This window comes from Haemaphysalis longicornis, unplaced genomic scaffold, assembly GCF_048455015.1.
Source record: "Haemaphysalis longicornis isolate Haplotype H1 unplaced genomic scaffold, Haemaphysalis longicornis Haplotype H1 scaffold_2, whole genome shotgun sequence".
In the NCBI taxonomy this organism is placed as follows: domain Eukaryota; kingdom Metazoa; phylum Arthropoda; class Arachnida; order Ixodida; family Ixodidae; genus Haemaphysalis; species Haemaphysalis longicornis.
In genome coordinates, this window is record NW_027526295.1 from 7,262,702 (window position 1) to 7,288,771 (window position 26,070).

The following is a 26,070-nucleotide window of genomic DNA, read 5'->3' on the forward strand; positions in this document are numbered from 1 at the left end:
GCCTTCTGAGACAGACCGTACCTTCGCCTTACCCTGACCTTTCCAGAGAACAACAAACTACCCTACGGCTCATACAATCTGGGCTCCCTCCCACAGCCTACGCGTCTTCACTTAATGCATCCGAATCGCTACGACGCTGAATGTAAATTTTGCTCAAAAGTAGGAACACTCCGCCCAGTAACCGTGGTGTGCGACTTTAGCCCTGAGCACCCTCCTCTCTTTCTGTCAGCTACCCAACAAGGGAAATGGGAGATGCAGCTGTCCAGGCCCTCTCTATCTACGCAGCTTCAGCGGGTGGACAGAACACAGTCTGCGCGGACTCCATATGGGCCCCGTGCACAGAAGAAGGAATCAATCCCGAGGGCTGCACTCTGGGCCGTTCAGAAATGTGAACAGAAGTATCTCTTCCTCCTCCACCTCCGTCTCTGCCTCAAATCTCGTCCCCTCCGTCCGCGGCGCAGAGACGGAGAAGTCAGATCGTGTAACACCGGGTTGGAGCTTTAATTTTATAAAAAAAAAGTTTTCACTCTTGTTCTACACCAATACAACTCAACCAAACACCGTTATGCATCATGCATTGATTTAACCTTACCAAGAATACCTCTTTGAAGTAATAAATGGTGTGGCTAAGTGCATTTCACTTCTCTCTGGTTTTACTGTTTGTAGAGCGATGTGAGTGAATTTAAGTGACGTCGCATGGGCAATCGTTATGGGTACCGTTTACAGCTTTGCTTTCCAACCACATTCACGGGGTGGATTGGCGCGATGTTTTTGATAATGCAATATTGTGTAACCATCCCCCTTAGTTTTATGTTTCATGTTGCTCAGCCCTACACTGTTGACCAGCCATGTAAACAACCTTGGTATTGTTCCAGAAAAAAAAGCTGATTTCTGCTGCATAAACAAACATAGTGGGAGGATACAAAGGTGGCAAGCTCGCTGTAGGGCAGACCGCTATTCAACCTATGGTGGGCTTTTAAAAGAGCCGTTTGGAGCTTCGGAGCTGAAGACTGCAGCATCGTAAGCCTCACTCCATTTGCTCGATGCTGGAGAGGTCGTCATCTGCACTGCCACAGCTGTCATCGTCTTCCTCCCCGAGGCTGATGATGATTAGCTCCACATGGTCGCTGAAGCCACGCGCCTCTCGGCACTTGTCCTCAATGCCAATGACATGCTCAACAGCCTTGGCCCAGTTGTTTGGAGAAACATTCTCAGTTGTTGTAATGAGGAGCTTCCGCACACTGTCAATCTTGAAGTCAGTGTACAGCCTAGCAACTTACCTTTCATCTGCGCCCAGATCAGCTTGGTGGGGTTAAACTCGCAGTGGTATGGTGGCAACGTGAGAACGACACACCCAGCCTTTTCTGCCGCGACATCAACTCTGAACTTCACAAACTGGTCTTTCACCGGCGCCACCAGTTCAATAAGCTGCTTCTTTGTCATCGTTGCATCACACGGGATACCTTTTGATGTCAGCCAGGCTAGTATATCAGGCTTGCGTGAGGACATGGTCGGGACAGTCTCCAGACGCCTGGAGTGGAAGGACACGTTGCCCATGACGACAACACTACCCTGGGGCAGCTTAGTGAGAACAGAGTCAAACCAAGCCTCGAAATGCTCACCGTACATTTCCTCTTGATTGTCTCCCGACTTCGTTCCTTTGAAGACGGACAGACAGCTGTCAACAAAGCCGTCCTCGTTGCTGATGGGAGTGACTATCAGCCACGCTCCTCTTCCGGATGGCTGTTCGAGCCCAGTTGTAAAACCGCGCTGGAAAGCGTCGTCAGGCGTTTTCACTGTCTCTTGCCTCCAAGCCTCCGTTACGGTGTGGCCAGCGTTTACCCAAGTTTCTTCTGTGTAGAACACCTTGCGGTGCTGCTGCCTGTACTCAGCGATCTGACGAAGGTACCTCTGCCGCCAAATGAGCACGTCCTGACGCTCGATCATCATCGAGTTTTGTTCGTGTTTCTCGAAGACGAAGCCGATGTCACTCAGGAGGCGGCGGATGGTTCACGTTCCAAGGCTGGCGAGATGCTCACTCCTCCGAAATTCTTCCGCAATCTTCTGTGCAGTAGGCGGCTCGTTGCGCCGGGAGAGATCGTGCACAATGTTTCTCAGCGCGCACAAAGTGAAGCCATCATACATCGCTTCCGGAGCTTTTCCGCGAAGGTGTTGTCAGCGTCCCCCCGTCGCCTTCGCTTTGGATTTGATGTCCAAAATCTTCCGGAAAGTGACACCGGTGTACTCACTTGTCGTGCGTCAACTTTGTTTCACGCCAACGTGCGGGTGCTCCTCTCGCAGCTTCGTGTAGACGTTCAAAACTGTATGCTGAACGTGGCGACAAAGAACAATGCCGCTGCAGTTCTTACTGCACAGATGCTTCGGCGTTGATGGGCTCTTTGGAGGAGGTGAACTTGCCCCAGACCGCAAACGCGACGAAGATTCTGGTGTCGAAGAAACATTAACAAATGCTGCTGCAGGTGGCACTGCGTAGGCATGCTCCGCCAAAAAAATCGACCTCGTACGAGACGTCCATGTTGGAGAATGAGATGGTGGAAAATGTGGGAACGAAAATACAATGCGCGAAGCAAAAAGGCCACTATACGCTAATACTTCGTAATTTCAAAGCTACTGAATAATGCATACGTATGTAAAATACAACACGTAAACCATAAAAAGTAAACTGAACTTTGTTATTTTTTCTTAATAAGGCTCTGTTTTGTCATTCTTTGCACCGGGTTTTGACTGGTAATGGCAATTTTTTATGATGTTTTTACGTTTCAATGCATGGTAGTTGTGGTAATGAATCTCACATTGAAATTTTAAAATCCCAACAACATTAAGTGTACTTGTTTTGTTTTGGGGGGTTCTTTTCTTTTGTGCTTCCAAAAATATTCGCAGTAACACACACTTTTGGCCGAGCGGAGGAACAGCCGGTTGCGGTAATGCGGCGCAAGGGCAAGTTCCGGTGCCGTTTTTAAAGGAGCCATGAAGAGAAAACATAAGTTCGGTTCATTCGAAAGATTGCCTCATTAGATCCATACTGACACCACTTTTAACAAAAATTCGCTCAAATAAGCTACATAATTAGGAAAAAAGGGAATGACCATGCGACCCACCAGCTCATTTCCCGCCACAGAACCTATGATGTCACACGAGAATGCTCTGCGATTGGCGGAGGCCGGCAAACGCAAGTTAGGCAGGGCTTACCAGTTTGCATTGTTAGCTATATGCCCGTTAAACATACTGCATATTCCTTTTATGACACTAAGAACGGTGGAGTAAACGGCTGAAGTTCCGAATAAACACGCAAGCGTGTACGCCAATACGTACGAAACTACCGCCAGCCGAACTCGACATCTCGCCGTCGCCACCGTCGCGCAGACGAATTTTCGGGTTCGAGGCTCTTCGGGGCCAACGAGCCGTCCCAGCACGCACAGCCGCGACCTTGCTTGGTATCGTAATCCCTTCACAGGAGGTTGGCCGTCATATCGCCAACCAGCAAAGGTAAAAATAGAAATGAGGGGAGTAAGGAACAGCAAGCAGCGACGAGATAGTGACAGTCGTCGCAGTTTCGGAATGGTGTTGGCTTGCTGCTATTGTTAGGAGCTCGTTTCCAGTTTACAACCACTGAAAACTTCAGTTTGTTCGAGTAGTTTACAATAAAATTTCGTTGCTACGTTTTAAAATGCCCATGTAGTACGGGCAAATCGTCGAGGGAGTGCGACATCCCCGCCGGTGAGATCTCCTTTCATGTGCTGCCCAACGACTAACCTCGGCGAAGCAAGTGGCTATGTTTTGTGAACTTTGCAAACGGAGGAGAAAGAGAGCTAAAGGAAGTACGAGTGTGCTCGCTTCATTTCCGAGGAAGTGATTACGGCAGGGACCCTTACGTTAGCTCACCCCTGGAACATGCTGGCGCTCGTCGCCGACTTCGTCAAATCGCCGTCAAAGCGCTCTGACCTTGGGGGAAAAAATGCCGTACACACCGCGCATTGACGCTCGTATCTTTCTGGTCGAAGCAGAGAGCTCGCGCGAACGGCTTTCCATACACAACACCGGCCAACTGGCATAAGCGATACTGCTACTGAAATTGAACTATTATTAACCGTAATAAAAATACGGCACATACGTACCAGTCTGTATCCGTCCGTCGCGACGGGGCTGACGAGGCAGCGGTGCCGACGGCTGGACGTTTGTCTGTTGTGGCTATCGCGGAATATCGCTTTCCGGTCCATCCGCGTATCCCACAACTCCTGCCGCTCGTGCACTTAAAGCATTGAGCGTTCCAGTGATGTGGGGTTGTTAAATGCAAGCCCGAGCTTCTCGGCGAGAGTTTTGTTCTCCGGATCAGGCGATTCCATGACTGGGGCTGCGGGTGCACTTGGTTTTACTAGTATTTTTAAAATGGCCGCCGTCTCGGTTTGATTCCCGCGTGTGGGTGCTATATGGAGTCGACATACTAAGTATATGTTTCATGGACCGGCTCGTATGACACCATTGTTCACGTCACGAAATGTGCAAATTAGCGGGAGATTTAAAATTTTGGCTTAAATTGCCTTATTTCTCACTGAATAAAGCATCATTTGCTTCCGGGAAAGCGCTTAGGGTACTATGAAGCACCTAATCTTTCGAATAAAACAAACTTTTGTTTTCTCTTCATGGCTCCTTTAAGTTGTAACCGAGTATAGCCTCATGGGGCTCAAATAAATCTCTCTCTCTCTCTCTCACGGACTAGATCTTTGCACCCCAGTTTAAAGTTTTGAGGAGCAAGATGAACCAAGCCAAACTGTCGCCTCACTTTCTTTTGACTATTTCCCGGAGTATTTTTTACGCGTGCTTGTCGAGTTGAGAATGGCGAGTTTTCTGCGAACACCGGTCAGCTTTCGTTTAGTCATGCAAAGCTTATTCTTTGAGAACTATACTTTTCAAATGTCGCACGTCATTGTTTTGAAAATGGGTGTGCTGCGGCATTTCAAGATACCGCCATCCTTTGTATTCACGAAATCAGTTCACCAAGGAAGTTACTGAGGCTTTTCAAATTCGCTGGGTCTGAAGGTAACGTCGGACGTACCTTGCAAATTTCTTCTAAAGTATATCGGACGCACCCGCAAGATTTTTAAGCGTACGTCGGACGTATCCGTAAGATTTTGTGAAGACGTGTTAGACTTATTTGCAAAGATCCGTCGGACGTCTGCAAAAGTTTTTAGAGGTACACCAGCATTCTCGCTTGAACTCGGACAACTTCCATTATCTATAATTTCGAGCCACCTGCTCCAAGAGCTTATTTAAAGGAAACGCAACTGGCGGTGACGGCAGCACTCACTGACTAGCCGGCATCACTGCTAATTATTAATCAATATTAACAATCACAGGTGATCGGGCTAAATCTTCGTCCGGACGAAACTGCAAGCGGCTACCTCGCGCCCACTTCACAAAATGCATCGAGGGCGGTCTTTCTTGATTTTCACTCAACCGGCGCAAGACCACTCGTGCGGAACTTAAATGACGGCTACGTAGGCATTGCCACCCAGCACAAGATTGAGGACTGCACATGCGACATTACCCTTGCAGAGAAACGTAACCAACGGGCGCCTGATGGTCGTTGCTTACGGTGCACGGTAAAAGGTCAGCGCCTCCGTGACTGCCGTCGAAGAGTGAACTGTCAGTCATGCAAATGACATGCGTCATCTATGTGCGACAATGATAGTGATATAGTAATGCCAACCTTGACTAATGCTCAGCAGCTGAACGTTACCATGCGAGTCGCCGCACAGAAAGCTTCAGTGACGTGCTACTCCAAACGTTTCGAGGATGAATGATGGAGTTAGAGCGTTGTTGCTACATGTGCGGAGTCTTCGACAAGGGAGCAAGCGAGCGTTCGCCAGAGACCGTGTTGCTTCCAAGCTGAAGCTCGGTACTGTCCTCGAGACGGAACTCTCCATCAGCGCTTTTGGGAGAGTGACTGGACCAAAACGACGACAGAATAGTGAAGTTTACGCTACGCAGTCAGCACTACGGCCTGACTGTCGATATTGAAGCTATCATCCTGCCTTTGATATGCGAAGAGATACCACCTAGGGCACTCCGGTTTCTCCAAGTCATGGCTGCGGAAGGAAAACATCTGGCGGACGAAGTCGTTTTACCCGGGCATTAATCGGGAGCCAGGAGGGAGTATCCTCATTGGCTGTGATCAACCCTGGGAGTTGATGTCGAGTACGCCAGATGCCAAGGCGGAAGAATGAAACCCTGCATTGACCTCCAGTTGCACAAAAATGGGCTGCACTCTGTAAGGCCCTTTACCTCTTGGTGGAAGTACACGCAACAAAGCGAGCAGCGAAGGGGGGGGGGGTTCTTAGAAGAAATTTCAACTTTAACGGCGAGATTTCTTGGCCAAAGCAAAGAGTTTGGCACCTCCCAGACCCAAGTCTTCAGAGGCATTCATCTGAAAAGACCAATCCGGACGACCTAATCGGCAATTCCACAATGGTCGGCAAAGGCTCTGCACAGAACCTGTTCATGGATAACATGTGGCAACATGGGCTTCAACGGCAAGCTGGTTCCAAAGAAGCGTCGCCGCAAGGCAAAGCTATTTGTGGAGAGTCATCAGATGTGCTCCGTGACTCTTACCTGGCTTCCTGCAGTCGTGACTTGCAATCTTTTAGATGCGACGCTGAGAGGAGCATCTCTTGCCGGCGGCCCTGTCCTTCCTACGTCGTCATCGTCCGCGTCCGCACAGCTGCGTGTCTCCTCGCTCACCCCCTCTCCTATCTCCGATAGCGAACACTCTCTCCCTACATCTGCGGGTGCGTGGCGCAGCGCACTCTCACTCCGCCGGTGGGCGGCGCAAGCGCGCTGTGCGCATGGCCAGCGCCCTCTCCCTCCGCGGTCTCCTCTTGTTCGGGCGCGCTGCGCATGTAAGCGGAGTGCCGCGCTCCGGCCGGTATCTCAGTCGACGGTCGTCCGCGCTACGTTTGCTCTCTCTCTCTCTCTCTCTCGCTCGCATTACCCGACGATTGCTCACGCAATTCGAGTAATCGACCCAACGGAAACGCACAATGGAACCCCCTACAGCGTCGCATCACACCAGGGTTCCCGCGAGGGTAGGTGGGCGTAATTTTTTGGGAAACCATGAGATCCTGACAATTGATACACGTTTTGGAAACGTGGATACTTCAGAAGAGGCAGTCTACCCGACCCGGCAACTTGCCAATCAGCATTGACAAAAACTCACCCCCAACAGCATGCACCAAACCCTGCCCCATAGTGATGTCAACGGCTCTCTTGCGGAACTGCGTGAACAGTTTTGGGTTCACGCAGTGGATTGGGTTCACGTTTTGGGTTCACGCATCTAAGTGCAAAGTGTGTGCCTGTACAGCTCTTGTGTCGGCAGAAGTCGGCGGAGGGAACTTTGTCGGCACAGAAGATGTTGTAAATTGTATTTGAACCTCGCACTGGACTATCCCGTGGTTCGAACGAGCCACGCAATGAAGAGGACAATAAAGAAGATATGTACGTACAGCACGCAGCGCGTGCTGTGCCTTTTGTTTTTTCAAATGGAAAGAACACGATGCTCGATGAAATGGATTGCGGGTTTTGCGTCTCTTGTCTTCAGTGCTGCCACTAAAAGCTGAGTCACGGTTTTCACGCTGACCGATTTCCGGCTATAGCGTTTCAAAGTGGGTGAAATATTAGCTATTTTTGTGAGTATTAGCTTTGTAATCTGAAGTCCACTTCTGTTACCTGGAACGACGAAGTGTTGCTGCAGAAACAAGGCATTGGTTCTTGTATAGCCCCAAAACTTAGTAACATGCTGCTTGCGCAGTGTGATACACGCTTTCGACGCGTTTGGATTCTGCACGGGATGCGAAGGCGTTACGTTAGGTGAACGATTTTCTTTTGCTTCTGAAGTGTAGTGAAGAAAGATTTGAAACGTGCGTCTCTGAAACACTTGTTCCGAAACACAAATGAAGGCTTAACCCCTCAGGATACCAGACATTCCAGAGAACGAATCAATGGGATTTTTGGATTTGAACCTGCCTGCATATTCGAATCATATGTGTTGGCAGTACAAGCCACGCAACAACAAGCCGCTTACTCCGTATCATTCCAAGCTGGTAAAAAGGGAGTAGTTAAACCGTGCGTCTCGGACACCCTAAGCAAGCCATGCCGTGGAAACTTCCTTCACAAACAAGTCAGTCAGATCCAAGCGTCTGACTACCCACTTCACCTGGTCGTATCGGTGACGGAAGGCATCCTCAGGAACCTGAAATCTTGCCATCGCAAGGATGGGAATGACTCTTCAGCTCAGGACAGCCAGAGCAAAAAGGTTGCCGTACATTCCTGTCTCACTACTTGAAAACCATTGCCACTCGTGTATACGTAAGGGGGTGCTTAGCTCCGAACAAGCTCGTTGAATTCTCCAAGAACATTACAAAGACAGGTGTGAAGAAGCTTGTGTTTTACGTAAAATAGTACGGTAATGGAGAATTTAGATACTAACCACGGAACGCACGGCCGAAGGTACCAGTACTGGAAAATAGACGGGCATGCGCGTAGAATATCGGGAGCGAGGGTGTGTGTGTCACTGCGTTGCATTGCCCTCTCTTCGCTCGCACGCTTGCGTTATCGCCATGCCGCAAGAGCGCGGCAAGCACTGCAAGTCATACCGCCCTGCAGCTGAGGGTGCTCATCGTGCTGATAGCAATGTGGCGCATCATTGCTTGCAGCTGCGGCCAATGCTTGCGCGGGAAACACGTGAATGCTCTCAGAAGGCGTACTAATGAGTTTATCCAGCTTTCTTGACGAAAACCGGCGCACAGAAAGAGACACAAAATAAGCATGCCCACTAACTTCTGATGGCACTGCAATGCTTTGCGTTCGTAGTGCAATTGCTTGGGAATTGAACAATGTTCTGGCTGCCCAGAACACGTATATGACCCAGTTATTGCAGAGCCGCTTTGCGGATTCAGTGCATGTAGCAAACAATAAATATACCACCAGGGCCCGCTTGCACGAACACACGTTCTTTTTGGTGGTCTTATTCACAGTCTAGTCTTATTCACGGACTTCAATAAGACCGCGAATAAGATTCGGACTAGTGCACTTGCTCGAAAGCACTCGGGCCAGGCTACAAAGCGGTCTTATTGAAGACTATAGGGACAGCGGGTACCTATATAAGCACGAGAGAGGCCTCTAAGGAAAACCGGGGAATACGCCCCAAAACTGCTTGTTGCGGTCGCCGGCGTTGGGCAAGCGTTTATTTTGAACCATGATTGGATAAATTCAAGAAATGCTGACAATCAGACGGCGTATTTGGGCCTTGTCACAAATACGTTACAATGATGCGCCATCCGTGGTAGGCCAACTCACGCGACCGGGCCCCGGTCGCCCGGCGGCGTAAACGAAGTCATAAACAAACATCGTCTGCTCGAAGCCTGTGCCCGAGAAACCCACTGGGCTGACGCAAAAAGCAGCGACGTTGTCTCACGTTGTCGCAACACGAGCCGTGCTTTTCATCTCACCGAGAATTAGAAAGTTGCGAATGGGCTTCAGGTTCATCGTCGTAGACTCGGATGCAACGAGCACTCCATCGGCTCACGCCGCCTGGAACGGCGACACGATCGCCACAACCCGCTGCCTAGCCGGCAGCATGCTAGCGAGTGCTGCAGCTGTAAACAATCGCGCTGTAGAATATAGCCGAATGTTGATATTATGCATGCTGCTTTTACGTGCCGCCTCTGGATCCAAATTGCTCAAGCATAATGCGCAATCAAAGTAAAAACTTTAATTTCGTGATTCACCAACTGAACTGTTAAGATTAGCTGGGCTCCCAACAATCAGCGATCGCGCAAGATACCTTCGAGTGAAATTCCTGTTTCTTCTCCAGAGCAATTCTCTAAAAATAGACAAAAACTGGTTCCTAACACGTTCCGATACAAGGAATTTTAGAACAAAATACAATAAACAATTACTCGAATACAGCGACACCTTCAGGTATTCCTTTTTTCCGCAGGCCATCAGAGAATGGAATATGTTACCCCAAGAACTTGTTGATTGTACGTCCCGTGACTCTTTTCTGTCCGGATTGTCTAATTATTACTTTGTTACTACGTAATACTGTATGCTTGTTTTTTGCTTTTGAGTTTGCTTTGCGAGAAAATGTCGCATTGTGTATGTCGTAGCATGGGTCTTGTCGTTATGATTGCTTCAACCAAGGCAAATGCCTCTTGCTACTCTTGTGGAAATATGTCTGAATGATCATGTACCCTTTTGACCTTTCACTACTGTACCCTTTCCTGCCAAAGCCTTTGTTAGGCTATCAGTATGTACAAAATAAATAAAATAAATAAATAAACTTAAACAATCAAGCTTCGTCACCGCCACATTCGAAGAGAAGGATTCAAACAGAGTTGATTGAAAGACGCGAAGTCTGCGCAGCTTCTCGTTGAAAACGCGATTTTATTTGACGCTCACGGGCAGATGTACTACAGGCTGCAAGCGTTTTGCTGCTGTGTGTAATTTTGTTATCATATTGCATTTTATTTTGAACGCCTATTTGTTGTTCCTGAGTTTATAAAACATGATTTTATAAAACCATACAGTTTTTCCGTCCTTTCCGTGCCTCCTTTTCATAGCTACTGTGGTGACAGCTGGCATAGCAGACGATCATACATTCACACCGCGCGCTTGGCCGCCCGATGTCTGCTCGGGACTAATATCGGGCCGCAGACTACCATTCCTGCCCATCTTTCTTTGACGTGACGGAGAAAAAAAAGTCGCGCAACCCGGGAAAAACAAGCACACGACCATAGCGCACAACGAAAGTTGAAAACGGTGGTTGGCTGCAGCCAAGGAAGACTACATGCACTCGAAGGCCAAAATGCGGCAGCTGGCAGAACACCACGTAAGGACAAGACATACCTTCGGCCGTCCTCGCTAGATAACCACGACCAGGCAGACCCCACCCGAGCTAACCATGGCTAGCCGCGTGGGGAAGCAAGAGAAAAAGCCAATGGTGTGGCAATGGAACGCAGGAAGCATCAAAAGGAAGCTTGGGTCACTCTCACAATATATTGATTCATGCACGGACAAACCGGATGTACTCGCGCTGCAAGAGGTAAACTCCTATGCACGACTACCTGGCTACATCACACACGGTGACCCGGAATGTGGAGACACTACCACGCTCATCAGCATAGGAGTGACGGCAGTGCAACACACGCTACAGCTACCCAGAACAGAAGGGACCCTCACAGAGCTGATACCTCGGAAACCTGAGAAAGGAAAGAGCATTTTCATCTTTAACGTGTACTGTAGGCCTAAGAGGAAGCAGTCGGAATTAAGGAGCCATACCGCAAGCAGTACAGGTGGCTGATGCCTCCCTTGCTAGTGTTGGGTGATTTCAATGCGGCCCACTTCGTATGGGGATACCACTACTCAAATAAGCGAGGTAACGAACTAATGGCTGCCTCTGAATAGCACGAGCTCACGCTGCTCACTGACTGGACTGCACCTACCAGAACGGGAAATAGTGTTTCCAGAGACACGTGCCCGGATCTCACGTTTGGGCGAAACGTCTCTCAAGCCACGTGGGAAAACACCGGGGAATACCTAGGTAGCGACCACGCAATTATAGCTACCACTATCATTGGGGAGGAGTAGAGAGCACATACTGGCGTAGCCCGCATCGTGGACTGGGCTAAGTTCCGAGAGCAGCGAGAGATCCAATCCGCCTCAGAAATCAACGACATTAGTCACTGGGCTTCCTCGTTACTAACAGACATTAAGTCGGCAACACAAGAAGTCAAGACCCCTGTTCAGACTCCAAGTGTCGATCCCAAGCTGCTACACCTGTGGGAGGCTCGCCGCAGCCTCATCAGGAGGTGGAAGCGTCAGAGCCACAACAGAAAACTCAAGAAGAGAATAGCCAAACTCTCTGAGCAGGCCGCAAAATACGCAGCGGAGCTCTGCAGTCAGAACTGGCTCCAGCTCTGCGACGGGCTCCGCGGTACCCTCAGCGCATCCAAAACATGTAAACTGCTCAGATACCTCATCGATCCGACAAATTACAAAAGCGCAGCCTGCAAGAAAATTAACACCATTATTCACAAGTTTGAGGGATCCCAAAAGGATCTGCTCAGAAAACTGCAGCAGAAACACCTGCCATGCACCCACCTTATGCGGCCCCTGACTACAAAGTAGATCCAAACTTGCAATTGGATGCACCCATTATCACGGATGAGGTGAAAGCTGCGCTTCAGAAGATCTGCCGAAATACCTCGCCAGGTCAGCACCAAATCACAAACAAAGCATTGGCCAACCTCGACGAACTTTCTATAGCATCCCTCACAGGCTACTACAATCAGTGCTGGGAGAGAGGAGCCATCCCACTTGAATGGAAATCCGTTGAGGTGCGCCTAATACCTAAACCAAACAAACATCTCTGCATCGAAAACCTACGGCCAATATCCCTCACGTCGTGTATCGGGAAGCTGCTCGAACACGTCTTGCACAACCGCCTGCAGAACTTCCTCGAAGACACAAAGCAGTTCCCATCTACCACGTACGGGTTCCGACAGCACCTGTCGACGCAAGATGTGTTGCTGCAACTGAAGGAGGACATCATGAAACGGGCCAACACCCATACACCTAAGGCCATCCGTGCTCTAGACTTAAAAGGGGCCTTTGACGACGTCAGCCATGATGCCTTACTCACTAATCTGAACGAGCTCGGGTGTGGCAGTCGCACATACACCTACGTCAGAGACTTTCTCTGGGCGCCAAGCCACCCTCAAGATTGGAGACATTCGGACACAACCGACTCGCACCGGCGGACGCGGCACGCCAACAGGAGCGGTCCTATCCCCCCTCCTATTCAACATTGCCCTCATCCGCCTGCCTAAACAACTGACGTCGATTTTGGGCTTACACCACGGTCTTTACGCCGACGATATCACGGTGTGGACCGGTATGGGCTCGGTCGAGGAGATGCAGGACCGTCTCCAAATGGCGGCTGATACCGTGAACAAGGATGCTAAGAACTGTGGACTCTCGTGCGCCCCAGAAAAATCTGAGCTGCTTCTAGTGCGCAGAAAGGGCGGTTAGCAAACAGATGTCCCTTCAATGGAGATCACGCTGGACGGTGCTACCATCACCCCCGTCTCCGCAAGGGAAGATTCTAGGTATGATATTTCAAGCAGGTTGTTCCGCAAACACCACGATGATAAGGAATTTCGAAAGCACGAGTAGACAGATTGCTCACTTGCTCGGTCGGATCACGACGAGGCATGAAGGAGGCGGATACGCTTCGCCTCTTCCAGGCGTTCGTATGTCGAGAATCTGCTATGTGACGCCCTATGCACTACTAAACAAGGCAGAGAAGAACAAGTTAGATACGCTCTTGCGAAAGGTGTATAAACAAGCCCTGGGTCTGCCCCCCTACACCTTCACGGATCGTCTCCTCAAGCTTGGGTTGCACAATACTGTGGACGAGCTGATTGAGGGCCACCTGCCAAGTCAGCGCCACCGGCTAGCAGGGACGGATACAGGCACGACCCTTCTGCTAAGACTGAGCATAAACATCCCTGATCGTCCTCTCGAAACCACAGTAGACATCCCCAGCGAACTACGCCGAAACATCAGAGTGGACCCGTTGCCCAGAAACATGCACCCAGAAACATGTTCCACTAGGGTCGGAGAGAGGCGTGAGTTAGAACCCTGGAGAAAAACTACGACTCAAACGATATGGTTTATTATACGGACGCCACAGATTATGCAAGACGAGGAGCAATGGTAGCGACTGTGACGAAAAAGGATAGCCACGCCACGAGCCTCACTCTCAACAAAGTCTCGACGCTACAGGCCGAAGAGGTAGCTATTGCGCTGGCAATAACGCAGCCCCCAGTGGAAGTGATAATCACGGATTCACAGTCAGCGTGTAGGAGCTACCTCCAAGGCCGCATCTCGTGCATCGCCATGAAGATCCTTGGCCAGAACCCTCCGAAGAAAAGGGTGTCGATTATCTGGACACCAGCTCACGCTTCCCTCTGCGGTAATGTCTTTACTCATGAGACTGCTCGAGGTCTAACCAGCCGAGCGCCGCGAGAAAGTTGGCTAGAGACAGCGATCCCCGTAACTTCATACCAGGAGGTGACCCAATTCTACAGGCTCACCAGGCTTATGCTACCCGCTGGCCACCCCTCCCTCAGCAAGGCAGAGGAGCGCTCCTGGCATCTCCTCCAAACCAACACGTTCCCCCACCCGACCAAACTCTGCTTATTCTGGCAAACAATATACTACTTATTGCCAATGCTGCAACGCGCCCTGCACCCTGTATCACATGGTGTGGGAGTGCCAGCTTAACCCCTCACTTTCCCCGATATCTAATCCCTCGATTGAGCAGTGGTAGGAAGTGCTGGCTAGCTCTAGCCTCGAAGAGCAGCTTCGGCTGATCCACCGGGCTGAGGCGGCTGGACGCTCCAACGGGGTCCTGAACTGGGGAAACCGCCCGCTTGACTCCTCTCATTAAATAAGGTTTATTCTCTCTCTCTCTCTCTCTCTCTCTCTCTCTCTCTCTCTCAGTGCCACATCAAAGTAGGTAGGCCTTGCGGCTTCCGACGCCCGCGTTTACTGTCCCTTCACGCCCTCTCTCCCAACGGCGTTTCCAAGGGCGTCGATCTCCTCGGAACAGGCATTTATTTGCTCCAAGGAGACGGTCGAACGGCCACCTCTCGGTATCGTTTGCCACTTGTACGGCTACTGCACTCGTTTTTCACAGTATGGAGGTCGATCTTTATGATCAAATAACCGACCACGTCAGCATAAGACTGTGAATAAGACTGTTCGGAGCAGGCTTTTTCACAGACTTATTGTGTTCTTATTTAGAGTCTTATTCGCTGTTTTAAAAGTTTCCAGAAAGCGTCTTATAGCCTAGGGAATATAAGACCCACAATAAGACTGCCAATAAGATTAGACTGCCAATAAGACTGTCTTATTTGGCTTCGAGCAAACGGGCCCAGAACTTCTCTCCAACAATATGTGTTGATTCCAAGCATTGTGTGGGCAGAGGTAATTACTGACAGAACTCTAGTATTGACAAAAATTAAGAATTTAGGCAGGTCAAACTATTCTACAAGCCAGTTGCTGTTACACAACAATTTTGGCGGCCCGATTTTTTGTCTCGCAGGCATTGCATGTAGAATCCGAGCGAGCAGCATTGAAGATGGTTTTGGCGTGCCCACTGTGTCCGACATTATTTGTTGAAGTCACAGGACAACACTTGCAAAGCTATGTCGTCAGTGCGACGCCGGCACAGACGTGGATCGGGCGCTCCTGGGCGCCGAGCACGCAGTGTCCGCCGTTGTCTCGCACCACATCACCAGCGGAATTGTTTTCAGCGCTCTTGCGGCGAGGCGGCAAAGCAAGCGGGGGAGCGGGGAGAGGGACGTGCCCACACCGCAGTGGGACGCGCCCTCGCTCCCGACACCGCTGCCGCGCATGCCCGTCTCTTTTCCACGGCCGCTGCCAGGTGACGCCACCGGTGTCTTCGGCCATGCGTTCCGCGGTTCGTATTTCAATAGTTCATGACTATACGTCCCATGTCTGGAGCGTGTCGTTTATCGCATTCCCCTAAAGAAATGTGGGTCAGTATACGTTGGTCAAACTGGCAGATTCCTTAGCGTCCGATTGAGACAAGACGACAAAAACGTTCGAAGGTGAATGATGGTCGTCGAACCTTGCATGGCAAATGTTGCGGGTGCTTGGTGTGTGCGAGGTGGCACACACGAGGGATCGGAAGCCAGACTACGCGAGAGATAACTGAAGCTGGAGATAACTTAGATAACTGAGAGCTCGAAGCCGTCATCCACCGCCTCTGTCCACCACAACGCTCTGGCCCTACACAAGGACAGGCAAGGAGCCAGGATCCAATTCCTTCGAGGAAAGTTCAATTAAAACACACTGTACACCGACGCCGGGATACATGAAGTACGAAGGCAAGAATTGTCGCAGTAGAGTACACAGTGACTGGATGTACTTCCTGCACACAGGGAAGGAAAGCGAAAACTGGAAACAGTCATAGCAATCCGCCGGGGGATCTATCAAATACAATCTTTGACATCATCACGTGCTCCATCACCAATCACACCCGTCACCCGCATGTCGCGGAAGGGGCTGCAATCGCACTAGCATTAACCCAAAGGCCCACCCCTGAAATTGTATTTTCGGATTCGAAAACGGCCGTTCAAAACTTCGCCAAAGGGCTCATTTCCACCCCGGCACACAAAAGTCTCGATCTAACATACCTAAATGAAATGAGTGATCACAAATCATACACGCTAATATTGCGTTTGTTCCTGAAATACGTCAAGCTTGCAGTAAAACAATTCGACTATATGAAAACGGGAACTATGAGGCCCTCATTCGTGAACTTGCTGCCTTCCTTCTGTCGTTTTAGGACGGTTCTTGGGATCGATCTATTAACGAAAACTGGTTTATCTTCAAAAACAAAATGAACCGGTTAGCTGATGAATTCATCCCTAAGTGAACTTTCTGTCCCACCCGCCAAAAACCCTGGTTTACGAAGTCATTAAAAACGCTTGAACACAAGAAGAAACGCCTTTTTCGTGTCGCGAAGACTAGAAACAGTGTTTGCTCGTGGGAAAAATACAACATTGCAGAAAAGGCATATTTAAGAGAAGTGTGCAACGCCAAGTATTCATTCTTTCACACTGAGCTACGTACAATCATCGCTCATTTACCCAAACGTTTTGGGCAAATTCTAAACCAACATGACACCCCCCGGGCCCCCCTGTTATCCTTACTAGTCAGTCTGGTCAAGAAGCAAGTAGTTTAGAAAATGCCAATATGTTTCATGTAGCCTTTCATTCTGTCTCTATGAAGACCCTGACCCTACCGAAACTGAAGTGTTCTCTGTTAGTCTGCCTGAAATGCCACCCATAAACTTCTCCGGTATCCTTTCCTTAATGGAAAAAATGAAGCTGTCATCATGTACTGGTACAAACGAAATAAATACCAAACTCTTAAAAAACACAAAGCACATACCTGCCGAATTTTTACTATTGCTGTTTACTCAATCCCTGTCCTCAGGAATTCTGCCTTACTACTGGAAGTGTGGGAAGATCATTCCAGTTCACAAATCAGGTAACAGAGACTGTCCGCTAAATTACCGTCCCATATCGCTAACCAGTGTGTTGTGCGAACTCATGGAACATAGCTTATACTCTCAAATCATGCAGCTGCTTGATTCCAACAGCTTTTTCAGCCGCTCACGACATGGATTTCGAAAAGGCCTTTCATGCGAAACCTAACTAGCCCTTCTCCTTCATGATCTGCATACTAACCTCGATACTAACCTACAAACAGATGCTATCTTTCCATTCGAAGTACCCCACAAGCGCCTACTAATGAAGCTTTCTCAACTGAATCTGCCACCCGACGTTATAAACTGGATTGCCCAATTTCTGACTAACCACTCTCAATTTGTCTCCCTTAACAATTTCCAGTCTAACTCGCTTCCTGAAACGTCCAGTGTACCGCAGGGGTCTATCCTCGGCTCGCTTTTATTAATATATATCAAGGACTTGCCTAACAATTTACCATGCAACGTCCGCATATTCGCTGACGACTGTGTTATCTACCACAAAATAACTAACACGTCTGACCAAATAGCCCTACAGAATGACATTAATAAAGTGTTAGACTGGTGTAACCGCTGGCTAATGACCCTGAATCCTAAAAAATGTAAATTAGTTTCCTTTTACCGCCGCATAAATCCGCTCCTATTTTCCTATGAATCGCTAACATACCTGTCGGAACAAGTGACTCATATAAATACCTTGGTGTAACACTAACCCCTGATCTTACCTGGCGCACGCATATTACTAATATCATTTCATCGGCTAACAGGTCATTGGAATTTCTAAAACGCCATCTGCGTCACTCACCCTAAAACGTTAGACTTTTGGCTTACCAATCCCTAATTCGGCCCAAACTTGAGTACGCATCACCCATTTGGAGCCCTCACCAAGTTTACTTGATCGACGCTATCGAAGCAGTGCAAAATCGTGCTGCTGGATTCATTCATTCTTCCTATTCATATGATATCAGCGTGTCATCCTTAAAAATGAATCTGATCTGTCCACTCTTTCGTGTCGCTGCAGAATCGCTACACTATCCCTTTACCACAAGCTTTATCACAGTTGTTTCAGCCACCCACCTTACATCGCTCCCGCCGTGCGCATTTCCCCCCATACGGGTTATCCACTTCAAGTCTCCCGACCCCGTTCTGGCACCACAACTTTTTCTGCATCTTTCTTCTGCCGCGCAGCTGCAGAATGGAATGGCCTTCCTTACGACATCGTTTTTATCACCTGTAGATCACATTTTGTTCGAAGTGTATCGATGTACTTGTCTTGTTAAAAAAACTGTGGCATTTGTAACATCTCTGTACAACCCACCCCTTATGTAACACCCCCTTGTGGGGTCTTTAAGGAAATAAAGTGAAGTGAAGTGACGCCATCCGACACGGTGGAACTCTAATGGTTCCCAGCTCACACGGGCATTGGAGGGATAGAGACGACCCACACGGCAGCCCGAGCACTTGTCACCCGGGCGTACGATGTGGACTGTTCCCTCCATGGAGCCAGATCAACCAGGGACAGTCTCCTCACATATCGAGAGGTCACACAGCATTACCGCCTCTCCCGCCGAAAGCTTCCCCCCGCTCACTCATCCCTCACTCTGGCGGAGGAACGCCTCTGGCGTCAACTACAAACAGAATCTCTACCGTGCAGAGCCGTCCTTCATCATGTCCACCCCTCCCTCTACCGATCTTTGCTCTGCCCCCGCTGCGGTGAAACAGCCACGGTCCAACACGAAATGTCGGTTTGTGCAGAGGACCCATTCCCTCCATTTATTTCTCCTGACCAGTGGATAGAGGCGTTGGGCCGCTCGGACCCCCAGCTCCAGAAGGAGCTCGTGACTCGAGCGGCTGAAGTCGTCGCGACCCTCCGGGTCGTGCCCAGTGCGTCCTAACCCTTTATGTAAATAAAAGTTATTTCTCTCTCTCTCTCAAAATACCTCTATAACAACCACGATTACGGGCTGCAGCCACCATGACAGGCGGCTGCAGCCCGAATACGTATCTAAACGCTTCAGGAAGAATTTCCCATACACAATAAAGTTCACAACAACCCATGGACACAAGGCAGCCTACCAGGAAGCACGCGAACCCAGCACCAATATCCTTACGACCTCGTCAAAAAATATGGAGAACATCTCCTCAGGCTACGCCAAGGATGAAAGCAGAAAGTTGGGCGCCTCCCGCCAAGGAGGTTGTATAAAACTTCTGGAGTGAAGGCCACCCATAGCGGGAAACGCGGGGAGGTGAAGCCGAGCGAACCGGTCGGCGACCATATTCCCGTGGGCAGAAAAGGCGCTGAGCCGGCAGGGACCCCTTACAAAAAATCCTATGGTGTTTTTGATGTATTTCTGTAGAATTTTGTCCACACCTTCTATAGAGATTTTGTAGACTTTACGAAGAATTTTTTTGACGAACTTTTGACGTGTTTCAACAAGTATTTGGCCACGGAGTTTCTGTAGAGAGTTTGACGAGTGAATTTCTGTAGAATTTATGATGTATTCCTGTAGAACTTTGTCTACTTTTTCTATAGAGATTTTGTAGACTTTGTGAAGAATTTCTTGACGAACTCTTGACGTGTTTCAACAAGTATTTGGCCATGGAGTGTCTGTAGAGAGGTTGACGAGTGAATTTCTGTAGAATGTATGATGTATTTTTACAGTGTTTTTACGTGGATTTATATGTACTTTTTGATGCACTTCTATGGTTTTTATGACGACACCTTATGTGCTTCATGACGTATTCTTATGGAGTTTAATTCTGCGTACTTCCTGACGCGTTTTTGTCACTTTTGCAATGCATTTCTGTGAACTACGTGCACATATTAGGTTTTCATTCAAAATGGATACTTAATTACACATCATTGTACATTTTTCTGCAAGTGTTATTAGGAAAAATAGGTATATGTTTGGCAGTGCCACATGGTGTCACCACAGCAATAGTCATAGGTAAATTTAGTCAGACAGCGACAGCCAGCTGAAAGGCTTGCCAGTCAAAGCTGCTGAAATATAAGCAGCCACAAAACTCAGTGACTGATGAGATTTATTTTTTAGGTTACTACGTGCTAGGCTGCACAGGCGCCTTGATTTCCCTTGACACCAGGGATGACAGCGTGGCCTTGATCACCTGTTGCTGCACGCCGAACTTGGCACACGTGTAAGCTGGAAAGGAAAGAAAAAGCAAACTTGCATCAGGATAGAACACATCAAATGTAATATATTTTTTTCAAATAAGCTACTCCAATCCTAAATTTAAAGTCATGATGAGTTCCAGGAAATCAAGACAAGAGGTTGGGGATATCAATTAATGCAGCAGTGGTCAGGACAGCGATCAGCACCACTGTGCTGTTTACAAATCAGTCGTGGCAAACAAGGTAAGAGGTCAGAGCATCTATCAAACTGTGCCACGACTCCGCACAGTGCACATACAACTGCGCTGCTTGGCACTCTGTAAACTGAAAACAGCTCACAGTGCTCGTCGGTCACCCTACATGTGCTTGGAATCTTGATAAAACATGTGCCTCCCATAACCGACCAGGGTCTAGCGCGTCCTTGACATGTCCCCAACCCTGCAGACAACAGTGGCCACAACACATTGGCGATGCTGCCACCAACCTTGAGGTTGAATTTATATATATGAGGATGCACACGGTAACGCAGTCCGATTTTTTTCTTGTTCTCCACTTTAGACGGACCAACAGAAAGAGGGACTTCCAACATTCACATTTGCGATTTTTCGCTCTTAGTCTTCAGGCAGATATAGCATCCAAACAATCAAATTAGCAGACTGTGCCGATTTTTTATTCATCCTTACAAACCTGCATGTATAATGTGTATACTCACTTGTTCGCTAAAAAAAAGCATTTATTAGAAGATTGAGTGCCACTATGACAGAATATAAAGTTAGTAATGCTCATGTAACAATTACTATGTTCCTGAACATATCTAAATATGTTCAGCAAATCACAGCAAGGAATTAAACACGAGGAATTAACCTCAGCACAGCACAGCAAGGAATTAACCATGAAGCAGAGTGAGACTAAATGCTATGCTTCGCCTCTTTTCGCTCTTATCCCTTAAATGAGTACCTGCATGAAATTTCAAAGCTGAGATGACTATGTAAAAAGCTTCCTTTGTAACTGGAGATATCTCCCAGCAAGTTTCAACAGTAACCGTCCAATGTAGCATACTTTGAATCAATTTTCCTTCTTGTGTGCACATGAAAGGTCAGAACCAAAAGCCTTTCGCAAATGGCATCACCATGATGCCACCTGCTTCTTGCCCCAGACTGCTGGCGTGAGGGCTACGGTGAAATGGCCAACGCGCTGGCTGCCGTTGGCACGCGCTGTACCGCCTTGTGTATCACATCACGGTTGTGGGAGTGACGTCATGCTGCCCAGCGCACACAGATAGTGGACACCACGGCCAGTCCGGGAGCGCGCGCCCACCCCAGCAGTGGTGTGACAAGGACGGTAATGGCACGAGTGCCATTCTGTCATCGCGGCCACCTCGGTGTTCGTATTTTCGAAACCAAAGCTGACATACGTAAACGAGGCCACTCCGGCCTAGCAGGGATTGAGGCGGCCCACACCGCAGCCCGCGCACTTCCCTCGCCTAGCCTCGACCAAATAACTCCCCCTACCCCCGACCCAGCAGCCCTGACACCTCTCGACCCCACGTACAACTGCATGCTCTCCCACCATACACTAACTCCTAACGACGATACCCGCCCCCCCACCCTTCCTTCTCCGCCCAACAGGCCTACATCCTCCGCTGACTACAGACCGAAACCTAATTTAACCACATCATTCTATCCCACATTTCCCCTTAGGAGGCTAACTTAGGAGGCTAACCACACCCTTATATTCCTTCCCTTTGGCTCATTAAACATTTTGCCGCCACCACCACCACCACACGCTGCTATTACTGTGTCGTTCTATGATTAGTGGGCTAGCTACAGTAAAAAAAAAATTCTGTGTCAGGACTCCTTAAAGAGGAGACAAATATGCAAATACTGCACACGTTATGCATGCTTTCACAGTTAGTCTGTAAGCTATAAACCACTAATAATTGCTCACGAAGTCTAAAGGCTGCATGCAACACAACCTTCAGATATTTTCTTTTGAGTTTGCATTCCCAATAGCATGGAGGAAAGAATACTCAGGAGAGGCCCCTAGCATCCCAATGCATTGCAAAAAGTGTGGAGGAAGTGTTGTCATTTTTCTTGAGCCCATAGACAATGTTAATGTTGCTGACTTGTTTGCAACTGCGGTGGCCAAACCTGGGCGAATAGAACGGACAAATTTTTAAGGCGCTTGGTTTGTGGCTGCCTCGCTACGCTTGCAAACCAGCGCAGTCGCTACGACAAACGTTTTTAGATTAGGCCAGTTTGAAAACTCTGCCGTCGGAGGCGGCCTTAACTCGTACCCCGGCCGCAGCGGCACTTACGTCGCGTCAAGATCGGCGGAGCGAGCCGCTGCCGCCGCCAGTGACCTGCCGGGAAAATCCCCTTCGCTCAGTGTTGGCGAGAGCCCCAGTTCGTTCTTTGCTCACTTTGTGTTTCTTCGTTGTGAAGTGAAGTGAAATTTATCGCTGCTGAGACGTAGCACGCGAAGACCGCAGTGATGTACCACCCTAAACAATGCTCCCGTCGTCTGCGTTTGCCATCCCGCGAGCCTGTTGCTATGACGACGACAAACGCTACTTTGCCAGGCTTAAGAGCTGAAAAATCGTCCTATCTCAAAAACGAAGGCCGTTGTTCGATTGAAACTTTGGGTGAGGGTTAGAATGGGCAAATTGAAGGCGAAATCAACAGCTTAGAACATGACATCGCACCGAGGAATTAGTAACAAAACTGTTTTCGCTTCGAAGCGGGAGGGCAGGGCGACGCCATGTAAGTCAAATCAAACCGGAGACAGCAAAGGATGATGGGATAGAGTGCTGGGCTCCGTGGGCTCAAGTCATGGCAGGACTCGGCTTCACAAATGTCACGTCAGGGCCTCTCCTAACCTTTTCTTTCCTCCATGCCCTATAGGGACCGGGCAGCTGGACGGGTGGCGCCACCACTCTGCTCTCCCCTCGTTAGTGGAATGAGCCAGAGCATTGGACTACGCAGCCTTGCATTGTTTATGCCGTGTTTTTGCTTCAGTGCTTTGAGTATTTAGCGGGTTTGGTGAGAGGATATGTGCAGTGAAAGGAAGTCTAGAGAGATGTGTTGGGTTCTTTGATGCACTAACGGCTACGTAAACTTGTTGGACGCTTTGAAGGTTGCGCATGGGCTACATCGCCACATTGCTTTGGCCTGCTGATAATGCAGTTTAAAATGCTGCTTTGCAGTGGTGCCCCCCCCCCAAAGCTCTAATGCAAGCAGAATAACACCAAAACATTCCTTCACTGCAACATGGAAATTGTGTAACCGCAAAAAATCGCTGTGAAGACCCGTAACTTCAGCGAATACCCTGCGAAGCAACAGCGGGGACAGCAGATAAGTGGGTGAAATCATAGTGAGATATTATTCGCAAGGCTTGGGAGGAGACAATGGCACACAATTTGTAGGAAAAGACTATCCAATTTTCATAGAGATACGTGAAAATACGACGATTGCATTCACTGTGTGGACTGCACCAACATGACTCCAAAATGAAATTTTCAAGACTGCTTACAGATCACAGCATTCAGCCGCACAGGGTCAAGACCCTCCTTCTTTTCCGTGCCCTTGTTGGCGTTGCTCGCTTTCCCGGAGAGGGACTTTCCCTGCAGCTCCTCGACCGAAAAGATAGCCCGGAGGAGGTGGCGGGCATACTTCGTTGGCTGCCCCTTGCAGTAAGTCTCAAGGCGCTCCAAGAGCACTGCCTCCGCAGTCACGCCTCCACCAATGTCCACCTGCATATTAAAGCGTAAAAAGAAGGAAACTTCAGATGCCAGCATTTAAACATGTCTGCAAAGAACGTACAACTAAAACTATCACAAAGTAATTTTTTCTCATATTAATCCCTCCGGCAAACATTAAAGCTGAACACACAGCAATGATATAGTAAAAACAAAGCAAATTAAATGACGATGAAACTTTTTTTAAACTCCGAAGTTCTTTATCATCACGGGAAATACAAGAGTAAAGCCCGCCAACACCCCATTCGACATCTGGAACAATAGATACCCCTTTTGAACGTGAAAGCGTTAAATCACTGTTTCAAATATGCACAGTGTGAGGATGAGAAAAAAAATGGCATAAAAAAAAACTCTGCCGCGCATCCGCTCGCGTCGCTGCAAATGTCGTGGAAAGACGACAGTCTTGTGGCACCCTGCAACGTAACTGCCTTTCCTGTCTTACCCACCAACTGCTCAGGTAGACGAGCATTACCTAAGAATACTAGAGGATGTCTACAATGGGTCCACAGGTACCGTAGTCCTTAAGGAGAGCAGTAAAATACCTACAAGGAGACGCAATCTCTGCAATGTTACTCACATCATGTTTACAAGAGGTATTCAAAACATTGTATTGGGAACAGGTGTGCATAAGGGTTAATGAAGAAAACCTCAGTAACCTCACATTTGCTGACAGTGTTGCCTTGCTAAGAAACTCGGGGGATAAATTGCAAAGCACGATTACCGCACTGGACAAGCAGAGTAGAATCGTGGGCCTGAACAATAATACGCAGAAAAGTAAAGTGATGTTATACACCAAAATATAAAATCTTGATGCAGTACAAGAAATGTCATTAAAATTGCAGTATAGTGACCATCAGACCTAGAAAAACACGTTTTTAAAACAATGCGTACAACTAACAGCAAGAAGCGCGCAAAAATAAACCGAGAATATTCATTTTGATGCTCTTTTATACACTTCACGTTGGCCTATTAACGGCCGTGCCTATGAATTCAAGCCAAAGCCCGGCCCGGGCCCACGGCGTCGAGCCCGAGCCCGGCCCGGGCCCGCCGATAATCGACTTCGGACGGCTCGGCCCAGCCCGCGGGCCGGGTCAGGCCCGGGCAGTGCTCTAATTCAGATATCTCAGGAATCACCATACCGCGCTGCTGCCAAGTTTTCAGTTGTAAAATGGGTAAGATAAGCCTGCCAGCACCACTTAGAAGCGGAAAGTTAACTAGCCTAGGTGCACACAGTGGCCGACCACCCTCCACCTCATTGAAGACTCAAATATGGGTCGCTTCGCCCCCATCCTGTGGAGCTTGCCTGGTTCATCTTTGTGTCCTGAGAAGTGTTTGCACAATAGGCAGATAGTTGGCTGGTTGAGCACTGTGCTCACAAGGTGTCTGTGCTTGTGTCAAGAAAACGCTGAGACCTCACAAGTACGTGTCTTAGTATGCCCGCAGTCTGCCAACTTGCTTGTGGAGAAATGAAGGTTGCAGCGCAAAATGGTGAATTCAGTATAGAAAACATTACCTAAAAGAAAAAATGAACTCAACAAGAAAAAAAAAGCCCAACCAGAGATTCAAACCTGTTCACTGCAATTGCACTACACCCAGTGCTTCAGACCGCTCGGCCGTACTACTGAAGTTGCTGTGAAGGATATGAGTTATGTGTGATATAGGGTTTAGGGTGCAGCCCTTTGGTCTATGGGCTGAGCCGCGTTGTCAGCATAATCGTGCGAACGATGGCAAGACCGACGAGTGAAAGAAAAAGCAAACTTTGAAAGAAAGCAAAGGAGGAGAGAGTCGTGAAATTGGGAGGGGAGGACGGTTCGCCATGGGAGTGCGAGCCAGTGAAAGTGAGCAGTGGGGGAGGGGAGGAGGCAGTATGCTGTGCCCACACGAGGCACTCAACAGTGCAGCACTTGGCGAAAACATGAGGGGGGCATGTGCGTGACTGTGATGTGCGTTCGCTTAAGACGCAACTTCCTGAGACGCACTTCGCACCGCCGCCGCAGAGGCTCACCGTCGAGAGAACCCACG

General features: G+C 48.8%; 1 protein-coding gene across 1 annotated transcript; it reads right to left on the reverse strand.

Moving 5' to 3' along the window:
* Positions 1–1,027: 1,027 nt before the first annotated feature.
* On the reverse strand, positions 1,028–24,349 carry LOC144166959 (uncharacterized). Its single transcript, XM_077696393.1, has 3 exons — positions 23,823–24,349; positions 20,237–20,322; positions 1,028–1,249 (listed from the first exon to the last, which is right to left on the reverse strand). Exons 1-3 carry the CDS (start codon positions 24,085–24,087, stop codon positions 1,028–1,030), a joined length of 573 nt encoding a protein of 190 aa, XP_077552519.1. The 5' UTR covers positions 24,088–24,349.
* Between the last annotated feature and the right edge of the window lie 1,721 nt (positions 24,350–26,070).

What these genes read in the sequence shown, in the direction of transcription:
- LOC144166959 (XM_077696393.1), bottom strand. Translation starts at nt 24,087, where the DNA reads ATGCTGGCATCTGAAGTTTCCTTCTTTTTACGCTTTAATATGCAGGTG. An exon ending in GCGGCTGAATGCTGTGATCT is followed by an intron (nt 20,323 to 23,822) that starts GTAAGCAGTCTT and finishes TTTCCTTTCCAG; the next exon opens with CTTACACGTGTGCCAAGTTC. An exon ending in CAAGGGAAATCAAGGCGCCT is followed by an intron (nt 1,250 to 20,236) that starts GTGCAGCCTAGC and finishes ACTGACTTCAAG; the next exon opens with ATTGACAGTGTGCGGAAGCT.